Genomic DNA, 16,230 nt, shown 5'->3' with positions numbered 1-16,230 from the left:
ACAAAATGCAAATGAGCCACAAGAAGCTCATAGGAAGAAGATAATTGAGAAAATCATCTATATTTTCATCTAAAAATCATCCAGATGAGAAAAAATTTAAATAGCTTGAAGTCCGCCAAAAGCAATCACAAGAGCAAGACAGAATAAAATGGATCTGGCTTGGAGGATGTTGAGCAATCCCTGAAAGACAAGGATGATCTTTTCAAGATATTTTGTACCCGTTCTGATGGGCACAGCCCAACTGTCTGAGGTGACCATCTGCCAAACTGACATGACAAGAGAAAGTTTTTTGGATAAAGGAATCTGAGAAGACTGAGGTGGGGGGAAACTGGAAGAAGAAGCAGACAGTCAAAATATTGGTGCCTTATCTGGAAAAGACAGCTTACAACTTCTAGAACTAGACTTGAAACTTTTCCAGAATTCTTTTTCTATGAGCATCTTTTCCTTTTTGATAAAATGTTGGGTCCTTACAAAGAAAGTGATCAGTTTTAGAAGTGTAATTTCCCTGAAACTTAGGCACAGGAGAAAGAAGCATTTGTTTCAACTCTCACATAGCGTTACACTTCTCTTGAAAAGACATAAAAAGCTCAGCAGCTGTGGTTCCAGAAAGATGATGCCCGAAGGCTAAGGTCTGAGCCGGGAAAATCTTTGAAGAACCGAGCCAGAAGCAGCATCTCTCTGAACAAGGCATCTGCAGCATCATAACTACATTTAATGGAGTGTCTAGCCACATGGATTTCAAAATTTAGCAAGGAAACGACAGTGGCCTTATCCTCTGAATTATCAAATTCAGACAATACCTTGCCCAAACTATATAAAATTGACAAAAGGTATCTAGCCACATAGTGCTGAAAATTAACAGCTCAAAAAGCTAAAGTGGGAGAGGTACAGACTTTTTTGTCATAGCTATCAATGGCTCTATGATCTTTATCTTTAGGCAAAACATTAGAATAAAAAAGGATTTCAGAAGGCTTTTCAGTGGAAAAGCAATAACATAAGGATCTGAAATTGGATTCTTGTACATGAATTTCACAGAGTCTGACACCTTGTAAAATCTGTCAGTCTTCTTAGGAACTAAAGGCTGAGACTCATGATTACAGAAAGCAGCAGAAAAAGTGCCCAACAAAGCCTCCAAAACCGGTGGAACAGCAGGAGGCTTAGGTATTCCCATTTCTAGAAGAACATAGCATCTCATTTGAATATCTGACAACTGAGAACCTTCCCAACGAAAATGTTGTATTATCTTGGCAATGGTAGCCCAAAGGAAAGTTCCTCCACAGGAGAGTCAGGAGGTAAAGTGTCTTCTTCAACAGAAGCAAATGCAGTAGGAGAATGGATTTGGAATGAATAAGCAAAAGAATTTCTCCTATCAGAATCCTTCTCATCCGAAGGAGGAGGTAAGGTAACAGCAGCAGGAAAATAGGAAGGTGGTTTAACAGACATAACTAAAAGACAGTGTGCAAAATCCTGCCATTCTTGCTGTGGATCTCTCAAAGGAGTAGGAAAAACAATATATTTTGACTTTTGCTTCTTCCTTACGCCAAGATCTGCCCTAATCAAACACAGATGTTCTGAGCCTTGATGTGCACTCAAAATATCTGGGATTTCTTCCCTAACGAAGATATGAGGCATGCCGTCTGATCCCTCTGATATAACAAGCTGTGGTTTCTCTTCTTGGCCAAAGAGAGCAACTGTTCAGACATAATGGATGTGTTAGTCTGCTGGTCTTATCATCAGCTTCCAAAGGGGGCTTGATAGCAGGAGCTGCAGCAACAGCCAGACTGTCTTTGGACTCCTCAAAAGACACAACAGAAATGTCTGGGTCCATCTCTACAGTACAAGTCTCCACCCTAGGTGTCTTAAGATTCCTTCCTCAGTATCAAAAGGACATCGGCAGTTGAGGTATCAAACACCATCTTACCCTGAGCTAGGGCACTACTCTTCTGATTCTCAAGATACATTTTAAGGAAGACAGGCAATTATTCAAAGTGCTAGGAATGAATGCCTGACAAATACAGCACTCACCCAGACAAAACAAATACTTAGAATGGTGATCTCTTTCATAAATCTACCTCCTACAATTACATTTTCCTCTTTTTGATGACATGTACAAAACTTAGGTATGGCAAAAAGAAAGAAGAGGGTGTCCAACAGGAATACTTTCATGCCCAATGGCAAAGGATGTGGTACGAATGGTATGGTTGACCAATCAATACTGAACTAAGAATTGAGGACTTGGTTGATGGCAAGAAAATTCTGAGGCATTGTGCATCCATATGTCCAATAGTGTTCACTGTGTATGTTGTGGCTGAGGTCATATGTTGGACACATGGCAAAAGGCGAGGGTGCCTAGACTTTGGGATGCTGGCCAGAAGTAGTACTATCCCTGGTAGGATACCCCATAGGTTATTAATACTGCAGCAGTGACCAAGGATGGACATTAACAGAAATACACTGATAACAGACTTAGACATGCAACTAATGAACGATGCCACACTGCAAGGATGACCTAGGCAAAAAAATAAATAAATAAATAATCAGTAAGGAAAGAACTTCAAGTTTACTTACATTTCAAAATAAAAATGAGGGTTACAGCTATGAACTAAAAACCTTCTTTCAGTGGTCCGTTTTAATCCCACAGCCTTCAACTGACTAAACGTTTGACTCAAATCATTCAGTCAGACTGTGATCCCTGGATGAGTCTGAAAAAAGTCTCTCACTGCTCTAGCCCAATGAAGACATATAAATAAATAAATTCCAGCCAAGGTATATTTTACCATCTGCAGTGCATACCACAGCAACAATACAAAGAAAGACATGCTAGCATACCCACTTCCAGAATGTCCATAGAACACAGTGGCTACAGATTTATTCCAGTTCAGAGAAGCACTTATCTCATAAGTTTGGATTATTATTCCATGTTCCCTGAAAAAACAAAACTGACAGACATAAGAAATACAAGTATATCTGCTGCATTAAAGTCTACTGTCGAGACAAGGGAGCAACGGTATTCTCATACCTAGCAAAAGTCTGCAGTACGGAAATTCAGAAATTCAAAAGATGTGTGTGTGAAGAAATGCTGGAATCACACATATGATATCTAGTCCACACTACAGTCTGTCAAACAGATATGCAAGGACTATCTGAACAACAAAAAAGAAAAACAGCTCAAGCAAAAGCTATGAGGATTGTTTCTTTGCAATTCTGGACTAGAGGACTATTTCCACTGCAAGGACTCAAGTCTTTTATTAACTCTGTTGATGGGCAGAAAGTTGAAAAACAGAACTCTTACTTCAGCTATAACACTAATGCCTGAGAATCAACAAAAAGTAAAGGACATAGTGGAAGAAAATTAGCGGATGCAAAACCACTACTCTAATAAAAGCTACAGATGGCTACTAGACTTACAGGTTGGAGTTAAATAATTCAAAAAACATGGAAAAGGCTGTAGCCTAAAGCTGCAGTAATTTGTAAAGTAACAGAACCAAGACCTTACACTATCCTCACAGCTGCTATGATACACATCTTGCTGCCTCGGACCTCTCTACAACTAGCAATTCGGCAGTATGACCACTGACCTCCTGCACTTCGATGGAGCACACAAACACCAGTTAAGTGAAGATGGCTCAGCAAGAAGCTCAAGGACTTAACCACAGCCAAGAGTCACGGGATCCAATGGCCTGAGGAGTTCAACAGGCAAGGAAAAAGGATACTGAACTGTGGAAAGATATCCATATTTGCCACTGATAACTCAGGATCAGAACACCCCTCAGCCAAGGGAAGTGACCATCGGCCAGTTCTCCTACTCTGCTGAGTTGGCAAGGAACCTATTACTGTTGTGTGACTGCTGATCTAGGTCAAGGACTGTGGAAGATCAGTTTCAGAGTGGGCTGGGGGTAGAGGACTAAGAAACATGTCTCAAAAACAACTTGGAAGTGCAAAATTCATATGAAAGGCATTGCATGTTTTGACTCCTTGAACTAAGAAATCTGAGCATTTGTAGACTGATGAAGTTTCCCAGGCTACCTATCTCACTTACTAAATCAATGCTCTAGGTCCTACATACAGCAGCCAATAAGACAATGGTCTCTCCCCACAAAGTTTAGAGGCCAGTCTAATGAAAAGGTATGTCCAGAATCAACAGAAAGTCGAGGGGAAAAGGGTCAAATCAGCAGAGCAGATACATCAACTAAACAGATGAAGGTTAGAAGCAGCCAGGGAGTAGGTATTAAACAACACACATAAATTACACTGAATTAAAAAAAAATCCTTGCACCACCAACATACTGGCACATGGTAAGACTATGTTAAAGCATTCAGTCAGCCTCTCAATCCCACAACTGCCAAATGTTGCATCATGCTCTACTAGAGAGTAGAGGTATTCTGATGTAACATAAAACAGCAGCTCTATCAGTCCCTGCAAAACTGCTTAGATAAAACAGTTAAAGTATGTAATAATACTTCATTTGCTTACATGATTATTTTTCATTGCTTCCAGTTTTGTAAGAAGCAGGCTAAAGTTTTATAACACAAGCAATCCAGTCACAAAATAAAATGGCCAAATAGAAGACATACCTACAAGGCAATTGTTTCAGCTGCAGCGCTGACCACATTTTACCTCCTCTGGACTGTTACCGGCAAGAATAATGCTAAACTTGAACTAAAATTCTCATTATTAAATTCATTTTGATACAGTGATGACATTCATTTCTAATACTTAATTCTACCTACATTCATTACATACAAAAATAATATACTTTCCTACCATTAATAGTTTAATAATATTTATTATGCAATATAAATGCCTTTACTAGTCTATCTACTCCTACTGTAAGAAGTTTAGCAACCTATTGCTAACCAATTCTACAACTATTTTTGTATCTTTGATTGTGTTGCCATCTACTTAATGCATACTATAGTGTAAACAACTTGCTATATTAGCTTATATTTTGTGTGTGATTTTTAATCTGGTTTAAACCTCAGTCAGAGCCTTAAAATGGGTACACTAGGATCAGTGCTCTACCTCGATCAACAAATACATGCCTACATACATACAAAAACAAATAAATAAGAAGCTGTGAACTGAATACATATTACTGACTTGTGCATCAAATAATTTCAGACATAAATAAATACATACCTTTGACATCTGGCTTTATGCAAGCCTGTAGAAAGAGAGCCCCTGGATTCTCAATTAGCATTTTGGCTGCAGGTTCTAGGCCCAGCTGTCTTGCTCGTTGTGCCTTTGTCCCTTTGCTTCCAGTTTTATACGGAGCAGACTAAAGTTTTATTACAGAAAGACGTCAGTCATATAATAAACTGGTCAAATATAAGAAATATTCACAAAGTAATTGTTTCAAATATGGAACTGACCACATGTTCGACTTCCTCTGCAGTCTTACAGCTGAGTAGCTCTGATTGTAAGGGTCCTGTTAACTTGCCTTCCTTCTTCAGCCTCTGTACTACCGAATGTGCTTTTTTTGCAATATTACTTCAAAAAAATGTAAGGAAAACATTAATATTTTCCATATTTTTTCATTCATAAATATTGCAATAAATGACAGACAAGATGAAGATTTTTTTTTGTTAAATATATTCCTGTACATAACATGTAGTTTGTGAAAAGAAGCACAAGTACATTGGCAGTTAAGAATACGGACATTTCACAGCCATGAACTCAGTAGAGATTTACCATATTTCTAATGGATGAGTAAATAAGCATTTGTCAGTGCTGAATGTTGGCCTGCTCTGGAGCTGAACTTGCAGTAACAATTATTAAAAATGAATGGTCAATAAAATGAGAAAAGTTTGAGGGCACTGGCAAGTACCAATTAATAATCCTTCAGAATATTCAAAACGTTTATGTTTCCCTTTTTATACTTTAACTTATAATATGAATTCACCACTACATGACTTTCATTATCGTCAGTTAATATCTTCATATTATACAAACACTAACAATGCTCCACCACCCCGTCTTAATCTACACATACACTTGTCTAATTCCTGCTAGCCAACTTATACCTTTAATCCATGTGAACATTAATTTATATGCATTCAAACCCCAACTGCCATTAAGTCAAATGCAATTTACTTCCAACTTCTCTAAAGATCTCATCTTCGGTTCCTTTTTTCTTTCACAATATTCGATAGTTATTCTACAGATGATTTATGATTTAAATTCCATTTTCTGATAACTGCTTTTTTTTGTCTGTCAACAACATTAAAGTTAATAAGTTGTTACTACAAATTGATATTTCTAATCCAAGAATCCAGTTTAACAAAAAAAAAAAAAAAAGTTTACCTCAACTTGCTTCCTCAACATTTGTGGCAGGGCATTTTAAACTCAGTTTCATCTCACTTCCTCCTCAAAACTCCAGCAACTACCTTCCACTTTTGGAAATATTCTCTGGAGCATAAGAGTGCAGAAAGATCTACACAGACACTTTCTAGCAAATATCCTAAACCATCTGATTTAACCGAATATCTAGGGGCCCCGCAAACCTCTTTTGTACTGTCTCTGTAATTTCTCTATCCTCTCTAACTCTCTCCTTAACCCCTATAAGCATTTTTTATAATCACCATGCAGTATTTTTATAAGTCCTTATGATTATTCCTTTCTTAACATTCTCTGCTCTTGATTCCACCACAAATTTTACTAAACCTGGCATTTCATTCAACACTGTTCTCACCCCTTTCTTTTTTCCCACACACTCGGCTATAAATCCGCGATAGAGTAAATTATTGCCTTTTATACTTTCAAAACCTGACTTAACTTGCTCTCACTATTTTGATTCCTTGGCTAGTTTTCTGCAATTTCTTCTAGTCAGCCCTTGCCTATTTTTTGTGACTTTACTAGCAGATATCACAATAAAACACTGCATTAAACCCACAACCACAATAAAAACACTGGCTTTAAGTCAGTGTTTTTATTGTGGTTCCTGGTTTTCTGCATTAACATCAATTTTTGTTGGTTACCTGCAGATATCCCTACAAGCATAATCTTCTGTTTCCAGTTTCCTAACCAGTTTGATAGAAAAAAGAAAAAAAAAAAAAAGCTTTCTGACACTTTGCAAATATAATGTTCTGTATGCTTGTCAGCATTTTCTTCTAGGGCTTGCATCCAAAAGACTAATCTCTCTGTATCTCAGTTAATCCACCACACCCTGACTTCATATCATCACTTTCCATTTAGATCTGTAACCTTCATCTTGGGTTAAATACATTTCAACAGTGTAGTCTTAAAATAGCCCATCGAGTCTGGTAGCCCTATACCACCCTGTTCTAAGTGGCAGACTAAACGCTTGCCCTTTTCCTTTCTCAGAACTCCTTAAACTCTTAATAGTTATCCACAGCCTCTCATCATGGTGATTTAAGTATGCCTAAACTGTATTTATGAGGATTAAAATATTTTCATTGCTTGTATGTTACTGTTCAAGTCCAATACTACTGTTTTCCAATCCCTGTTTTTTTTTTTTTTTTTTTTAAGTTATCTTACATGTTGTATCCTCTCAAGTATCTCTGGTTGTCAAAACTGATTCCATTTAGCCCAAATGCCCAAGTGTTTATTTTATCATGCCTTCCAGTAATTTTGCTGTTGAACTAAGTCATGTGTAGGCACACAGTTTACCACTATATCCGTTGTCTTGTCTTCATTTATTTATACCCTGAAAAGCCCTAATTGCCTCAAAATATTTAGCATAACAAGGATGTCAAGTTCTAGATTTGCTAAGTACAATGCAACATCATCTACAAAAAAGGGTACTTAGTCTTGGTATCCATAACAACCGTAACCTCAAATTTGTGAATCTCTAATTTTCATAGCAAAAGAATCCAAACAATACAAACAGCAAAGGAGAGACTGATCATTCATTCTTAGTACCTCTGCTCAATCTCAGTCTGTCAAAAAAAAAACTTCTATATTTATTTGTGCCTCATAACCCTAATATATTTTCTTTAACAACTGTATTAGTTTGTATGGAAAATAAAACCCTATTAATGCTCTAAATAAAGTCCCAGCTGCCCTGTATCCAGCCTGATCATCAACAATGGTGCATGTTTATGCTCAACATCCTTCCATGACATCATCGTTTTAAATCACTCTGATCCACAAACTATACCGATCCGTAGCTGATGTTTTTGTCATTCTTTTAGCCAAGACAGACATAAACAGCTAATAGTCATGGCTTAGAAATGAAACAGGTCTACGTGTTACATGATCCAATGGGTCCTTGTCTTCATTTTGTAATACTGCCACCACTGCCTTTTTCCAAGATGCCGGTACTTCTGCTCTACACATGGCTCCGCTGAACAATACCTTCCACATCTCTAATAAGCTCTTACCTCTCAACATTCTAATTTGTTCTGGCATACAATTGAGTCCTAGAGATTTTTATGCCGACTGATTATATACCATATCTTTTATTTCTCCCTATCAGTCGCTAAATGTCATCTTCCCCTTAAGGTGACAGATTAAAATCTTTCATAAACATGGGCAAGCAGTTCCTTAACATATCCTCCTACATTTTCTACCTTACACAGATTCTTATAAAATATCCTGAATCTTTACATTTCCTCCTCAAGATCTCTTTTTATTATCCTTGTCCCAGGGTTTCAGAACTTAACTACTGATCTTTCTCTTTCTGTTGGCCAAGTCTTTGCTCTAATAGCTTCTGCACTCTAGGAATGGTGTCAAGTTATAACGGTTTGACTGCAACATCCCTATTCTCATGCAATACTATCCAAGTGCCGAATTATTTTCCCTTAGTTGCCTGCAGCTGTTGTTCTTCCTTTGTAAGACTGCCTTGCTTACCTTGCAGCAAACTAACCTTTGCACATGACTTGAAAATTGATTATGCGTGTTACAGACAGAGCATGTCTGCAAAAGAACTTTGCTAAATTAATCACTTTGGGACAGGAGAATAATATGTTAATAAATACATCAAAAACTAAGCATATGAGATTTGGGAGATGTAAACTGAAAGGTGACTACTTAAAGCACACAGTGATTGAAACCATAGATTTAATTAAGGACATAGGTTTGTGTGTAGATATATCTGAGTTTTTCTAATCATATTAACCACTCGGTTAATGACAGTTACAGAATTATAAATTATAGAACAAGATTTATAAAGCATAGGGTATCAGAAATGAAGTCATAGCTTGTTAGTTATATTAGACTCAAACCTGAGTATGGGACAATATGGAACCTTATAAGAGGACAAGCATGAGTAAACTGGAAAGTGTGCAATGGAAATATGCCAAAAGCATCCATAGATGTGAAAATTTAACTTATTACGAAAGACTAAAATATCTGAACTTGTACTGTGTCTCATTTAGATAGTTAAGACGAGACCTTATTCGGGTTTATAGTGCATTTAGAGACAACTACTACTGGGAATGTTTGGGGTTATCAAAAAGTAGGAGAGACTCCTCAGACAACCTACAAAGAGAATTCTATAGGAATGAGAAGTGTATTAATTGGTTCTGTAAAAGACTAGCTGATGCATGAAATATATACTACCACATTACATTAAAGCAAACACTAGTTTAGATATTTTTAAGAGCAGCATGGAAACTTATTATGGGTGCAACTAGTTTGCTGTATTAGCAGGCTAGAAGAACATTATTGCCCATGCTTGAAATATTACGTATATATGTAGATATTTGCCATTCTGCATAATTTATTGTAACTTCCTTGAATATTTCTTCCTCCTTTATCACTGCCAGCTTCTTAAAATCCAGTTTCACCTTCACCCAAGCAATAGCAACCCTTTCGGGAGGAGTTTCTATTCTCCCTAAAAGATCTGGGAGTTTGTCTACTATCCAGTCCCTAATTTTTTCTATAAATATGTAGGAAATGTCAATGCCATTCCTTTATTTTGCTTCACTGTCTCTTTAACCTAGTCATTAGAGGCATGATCAGATACAGTGATCAAATGATTCTCAAACCTGTCAATCAAATCATAATACCCCTTGTCATATGTAGGTTCTACGCAATCAAGCCCAAGTGCTATATCTTGAGGAAATGATCTGTGAATTCTATCTAGTCTCTTAGTTTAGAAGCATTCTTCCTATGAAATACTCTCCTACGTTTCTTTGAAAATACCCCTCTCACCTAGATCCATAACACAGAGGGATGAAGCCCTGACTGGAACCCAAATATATGTCATACTGGAGTGCCCATGAAAAGTCAAGGTATCATAAGTGCAATCACGTACAAGAAAACTAAATGCAACTGAAGGGGCACCAACTACATTTAAAACTGCAATATCAGAGTATTCGCATTCTCACAGTATATACAAGCTGCAGGGGTGTTGGCAGCATAACCCCCATATGAGAAAGGCATAACATTGACTCTGTAAATTTGTTGTTTTTTTTAACTGGTACCACATTTAAATTCTGAAAGTACTGCAACTCACAGTACTGGGTCCAGCAGGAAGCTGTTTTACTGTTAACATTTCTAAAGAATGATTGGGCAGCTACAGTCTGTACCCAATTAGCCTAGAAAGCATTATGTTTTATACACAGCACTATTTTGACTGCTTTTCTGTAAAAATGGGGCAAATTAATTCCTCTTTATTGCAAGCAAGACATATACTACGTTTCAGGTCATTGAATATGGTAGGGGATAATGTTACCTTTTCTCTGAGGCTCAGTAACCTGGGAGTTAGTGTTCTTAGATTCACTGGGGGTGTTGGCTACAGAGGCACATGTCCACCCCATCCCACTGCAAAGCCATCTACTAACCACAAGAATATCCATCCTCTGTCACCACCAAGATTGATACCAAAGATATTACGATGGTTCAGTACCTACAATTTTCCCAAACTACTCTTCTTTCCAAACCTTTAGTCACAGTGTTGAACAGTGAGAAGAAAAAAATGAAGGAAGGAAGAAAAGCAGATTTCAGACTATATAAAGTAAAGCTGGGGTACAAAGGAATGCAGATTAAGGGTATGTTACAGAGGATGGACCTTCTTATAGTGCTGTCATTATGGCAAGCACATAACTTTTTTTAATATGGTAAGAAGTGGATCATTTTCTGAAAGCAGCAAGACAATGCCCTAGCTAATCCTGGGGTCATCCAAACTGGAACATACCACGGCTAGCAGTACCTCCAAAACGATGACCAAAACCTAGAGATCATACCCAGATTACGCTTGCACGGGTGTTACAGGAATACTAAGATGTGGATGCACACATAATTCTGCAATGTGTTACCGACAAATGCAGCAGCCGTGACAGAATGGCCTACAAATTGTGGGTATGAACCCAACATATTCCAAATGAAATAACTTAGTGCAGCTAACTAACATGGAAATCTTTTGACCACATAAGGAAATAACTACGCATGTCTGCAGAAAGATTTAGTCCCATCTACACAGAACTTGTGCTGTCTGAACATCCATACCATGAGGGAGATACTCCCCACTGTTGGAATACTACAGAAATAAAAAAGGAACATTATAGTCTAGTTTAAGTTCATCTCTTTACAACCTTTAACACAATGGAGGAATATGTTCCAAGCATCAACCTGACTTTATATAAAACCTTTCTTAGCATTCTGTAAAGTACCTGCAAAAAACGTCCTTCTGGATTAAAAAATGGCCATTCAAAACAGGGTATTCCAGAACAGAGACTTTTACCTCTATAGAGGCAGTGAGTCCAAAAGATAGTGGTATAAGCTTTTCTAGTAGGTGAAGGTGAAACAGTATCTCAACTGTCGAGGAGGGGGTGGTTGCGAATGTGGAAAAGTGTCATATAAAAAGGCTATGCAAACTTTAAGGAAGCAATAAAAGAAAAGTTTATCACCAAATGAAAACTGCAGATACCAGCTAAATAGACTGATAAATAGTCCAGAAAGTACAGTTTTGTACCTACCATAAATGTAGATGTCCGATAGGAATGCATCTGCAGTCCTTACAAATGGGTTGTCCTGTCGTCAGGCAGCCATTTGGTCGGCCGGATTCCAAAGTCTGGGTCTGGCTTCGGCTGGTGTCGCGCTTCACCCGACGTCATAGCTGCAGTTTTTCGGGTATAAAGGCATCAGCCGACGTCATTTTCCTCAGTGTTTCTTGCCCCAGATGCCAGGTGCCCTCTTGGATGGCTAAATTTGGATAAATGCCAATGTTTCCAAATAGTAGAGAGCAAACACATAAAATAAGCATGTATGTACATATATACAAATACACCATAATAGATCCCCCCCAAGCTAGCTGAAGGATGGCAATTACCCTAGGAATACCACAGAGGGGAAGGTGGGTGGGTAATCCTGACTGCAGATGCATTCCTATCGGACATCTACATTTATGGTAGGTACAAAACTGTACTATGTCCTTCAAGGATGCATCTGCAGTCCTTACAAATGGGTAGAATACCATAGCTAAACTAGGGGAGGAGGAAAAAGGAGAGATTATGGTGTAGTTAGGATCCCTTGCAAAACAGCAGTGGCAAAACCTGCTCGGGATCTAGAGTATAAAGGTAAATTGTAATGCTTGGCAAATGTATGCACGGAGGTCCAAGTAGCAGCCTCTATAATGTCCTTGGTAGCCACTCCTCGTAAGAAAGCTGTGGTAGTGGCTGTAGCCCTTGTGGAGTGAGGCCTGATGTTCTCTGGAGTTTTCTTTCCATGGTAGGAGTAACAAAATCTAATGCAATTTCCTATCTATTTGGAGATTGTCTGTTTTGAAATTGGTTTTCCTTCCTTTCCTGTTGCATATGCTACCAGAAGCTGGTCAGTTTTTCTATTGGACTTGGTCCTGTCCAGGTAGTAGCGTAATTGTCTATGTACATCCAAGGCATGCAACAGCCTTTCTCCCCTGTTCTGTGGGTTGGGGAAGAATGTAGGTAGGTGGATAGCCTGATTTAAAGACACTCTGGATACCACCTTAGGCATAAATGTAGGATTTGTTCTCATGGACACTCTATCTTGATGGAAGATCAGGAAGGGTTGCACTGCCATTAATGCCTGTAGTTCAGAGACCCTTCTTGCTGAGGTGATTGCTAGCAGGAAAGCAGTCTTCCAGGATAAGTATTGTAATTCTGCTGTTGCTGCTGGTTCGAAAGGGGAAGTGTCAATTTTTTAGCACAAAGTTCAAGTCCCATGCTGGCAATGGTGGTTTCCTGGGAGGTTTTACATTTTAATTCCTCTCAGAAACTGCCTGATCAGAGGATGTGAGAAGACAGGAGGATCCAAGCTGTATTCTGCTGAAATAGCTGATGCATGTATCTTGATGGAAGAATAGGACAGGCCTGTATGGAAGAGCTCTGCCAAGTACTCCAGGATGTTGGCTATGTTTACCAGTGCCACATCTTCTCCCTTTGCAGTACTCCAGATGAGATATCTTTTCCATTTTGCTGCATAATTCTTTCTTGTTGAAGGTCTACGAGCCTCAAGGATTATGTCTTTAACCCTTTGGGATAAATTTGGGTTAATTGTTGTTATGTAATGTTCCAGGCAGTTAGCTGCAGAGTTTTCAGGTTTGGATGCAGGATGTTGTAGTTGTTCTGTGTTAACAGCAATGGGATCAGGGGTAGTGCCCATATTTGTTCCCGAGACATGCTCCTCAGCAATGGGTACCAATGTTGCCTTGGCCAGTCTGGAGCTATCAGAATTATCCTTGGACGTTCCTCTTTGATCTTCAAAAGCACCTTGTGCATCAAAGGAAGTGGTGGGAATGCGTATGCTGTCAGGTTTTTCCAACTGAAAGATAGGGAGTCCACCTTCCAAGCAAGTGGGTGGTACGTCCTTGTGCAGAATTTCTTTAGCTGGTGATTGAGTGGGGATGCAAATAAGTCTATTTGTGGTAATCCCCATTCTCTTGTGATGGCTTTGAAGATGTCCGGATGCAGCATCCATTCGTGGGCATCCGTGGTAGTTCTGCTTAATATATCTGCTAGAATGTTTTCTTTTCCCGGTACAAAAATTGCTTGCAACTGAATGTTGTAGCTCAGAGCCACATTCCATAGGTCCAGTGCCAGCCGGCATAGAGGGTATGAATGTGTGCCTCCCTGTTTGTTGATGTACCACATAACTGTGGTGTTGTCTGTCCTTATCATCAACTGACCTTCTTGGAGAAATAGTCTGAATGACTGGATTGCCAATTTTACTGCCAGCATTTCCTTTAGATTTATGTGCAGGCGCAGTTGGTCTTGAGTCCATAAGCCTTGTATGCACTTGTCCAGCATGTGTGCCCCCCAACCGAGGTCTGAGGCATCTGTCGTGATGGTTTGGCTTGGTTGACTGCTGCAGAAGGGCAATCCTGTGTTTGATTGACAGGCCTGAGCCCACCATAGGAACTCTTGCTTCAGGCATGGGATTATTGGAATTTTGGTTTCTAGGCTGTGCTTGTGTTGAGACCACAAATTCTTTAGGTACCACTGTAGCTTTCTCATATGCAGTCTGGCATGAGGGACCAGAATTATGCAGGATGCCATGAAGCCTAGGGCTTGCAGTACTTTTCTTGCAGTTAGATGGTTCTGCTTTGTTAATGCCAAGAAGTAGAGAGGTAGTTGCTCTTTCTTTTCTGCAGTTAGGAATGCCATTTGTTTTGATGTGTCCAGCTCCGCACCCAGAAAGGTTATTCTTTGGGATGGAATCAGCCTTGACTTTTTTATATTGACTGTGTATCCCAGGGCTTGCAGCAGGTAAATGACTCTTTGTAAGTCTTCTGTTAGCTTGCTTTTGTTGTCCGCTTGTATCAGGCAGTCGTCCAGGTAGGGGTAAATTTGGATTCCCTGAAGTCTGCAATGAGCAATTACTGATGCCAGGCATTTCGTGAACACTCTGGGCGCAGTAGATAAGCCAAAGGGCAATGCTGAGAATTGATAATGCTCTGATCCTGCAAGAAATCTGAGGTATCTTCTGCAATTTGGTCGTATGGGGACGTGCAGGTATGCCTCCTTGAGATCTAGAGTTACCAGCCAAGACTCCTTGCCCAGCATGGGAAGAAGCTGCTGTAGGGTCAGCATTTTGAATTTTGGAACAATGAGGAATGTGTTTGAAGCGGACAGGTCGAGAATAGGCCTCCATTTGCTCTCTTTTCTTGGTACCAGGAAGAGTCTGGAGTAAAATCCCTTTCCTTGTTCCATAGATGGTACCTTTTCCACAGCTCTCATTCTTAATAATTGAGATATTTGCTTTAGAGCTTCTGCCCTTTGAGTAGGTGGTAGGTTTGGCATTCCTCTCTTTCTTGGTAGAGTATGGAAATGGAACCTGTAACCTTGGTCTATAGTTAGCAAAATCCATTTTTCCCTTGTGATGCAATGCCAGTTCTTTGAAAATAAGGTTAGCTTTCCGCCTAAGGGTGCTTCCAGTTGTTCCCTGGTAGGCGGTGCCACAGCCAAGTCACTGTGATTGTGTTGTTGTAGTGGTGGTGGCTGCGTCTGTGCCTCGCTGGTTGTTACCTTGCCACTGGCGTCCCCTGTAGGCACCCCTGGATTGGTTTCTGCCTCTTGAGCGCCTATTCCTGCCTCTCTGTGCCTTAGAGGAGTCCGGAAAGGACCAATTCTTGGAGGGCCAGTTCCTGCTAAACCTTGGAGGTTGAACCTGTAAGAAATCTTTCACTGTTTGTACAGATTTCGCCTTCTCTTCCATCTTTTTTAGTACCTGCTGTGCAGGGGAACCAAATAAATTGACTTTGTCCATGGGTGCATCTAAAAGCTTTGATTTGACATGGTCTGGTAATGCCTGCTCTTTCAACCATGCATGTCTCCTGATAACTGTGCCAGTCATGGCTGATCTAAAGGAAGCCTCCAGTGCATCATAGCCACATTTTAAAGAATGGTTACTAACCTGCTGTATGTTATGTACCATTTCCTGAACATATTTCTTATCTAAAGATTCTTCAGAGGACAGCTTCTTAGTTAACTGGTCTAGCATAAACTCTTGATATTGAATCATGTGAAATTGGCAGTTCAAAGCCCTAGCTGACAAAGTAGCAGAGGTGTAAACTTTTTTACCCCATCTCTCTAAGGACCTGGATTCCCTTTCAGAGGGGAGGGTTTTTAGTAGATGTAGTTGCTACAGCTTTAGGGCCCTGGGAGATAGTCTCTGGATCTGCAAAAGGAGCCTTGTATAAATGGTGATGAGTGTCCGGGACCTTGTAGAACCTATCGGGCTTAGCAGGGGCCGGAGGTAATGAATCAGGAGCAGTGCAAGCATCATTAAATGCATCATCTACAACAGAAAGAACTGGAGGTATAGCTAAAGGCCTATGCTGTGGCAAA

General features: G+C 39.5%; 1 protein-coding gene across 1 annotated transcript in view; it reads right to left on the bottom strand.

Annotated features, from left to right (window-relative positions):
- SRBD1 (S1 RNA binding domain 1) overlaps positions 1–16,230 on the bottom strand; it is a 2,028,107-nt gene that overhangs the window by 1,626,658 nt on the left and 385,219 nt on the right. Inside the window, exons 6-7 of the mRNA XM_044059932.1 lie at positions 5,374–5,491; positions 5,141–5,279 (exon numbers count right to left, since the gene is read on the bottom strand). Of these exons, the coding sequence (XP_043915867.1) occupies positions 5,141–5,279; positions 5,374–5,491 (257 nt within the window). The remainder of the gene's footprint in view (positions 1–5,140; positions 5,280–5,373; positions 5,492–16,230) is intronic.

This window comes from Protopterus annectens, chromosome 1.part0, assembly GCF_019279795.1.
Source record: "Protopterus annectens isolate FY-2018-M chromosome 1.part0, PAN1.0, whole genome shotgun sequence".
In the NCBI taxonomy this organism is placed as follows: domain Eukaryota; kingdom Metazoa; phylum Chordata; order Ceratodontiformes; family Protopteridae; genus Protopterus; species Protopterus annectens.
Note: the sequence above shows the minus strand (reverse complement) of the source record. Positions and strands in the feature narration are given on the sequence as shown.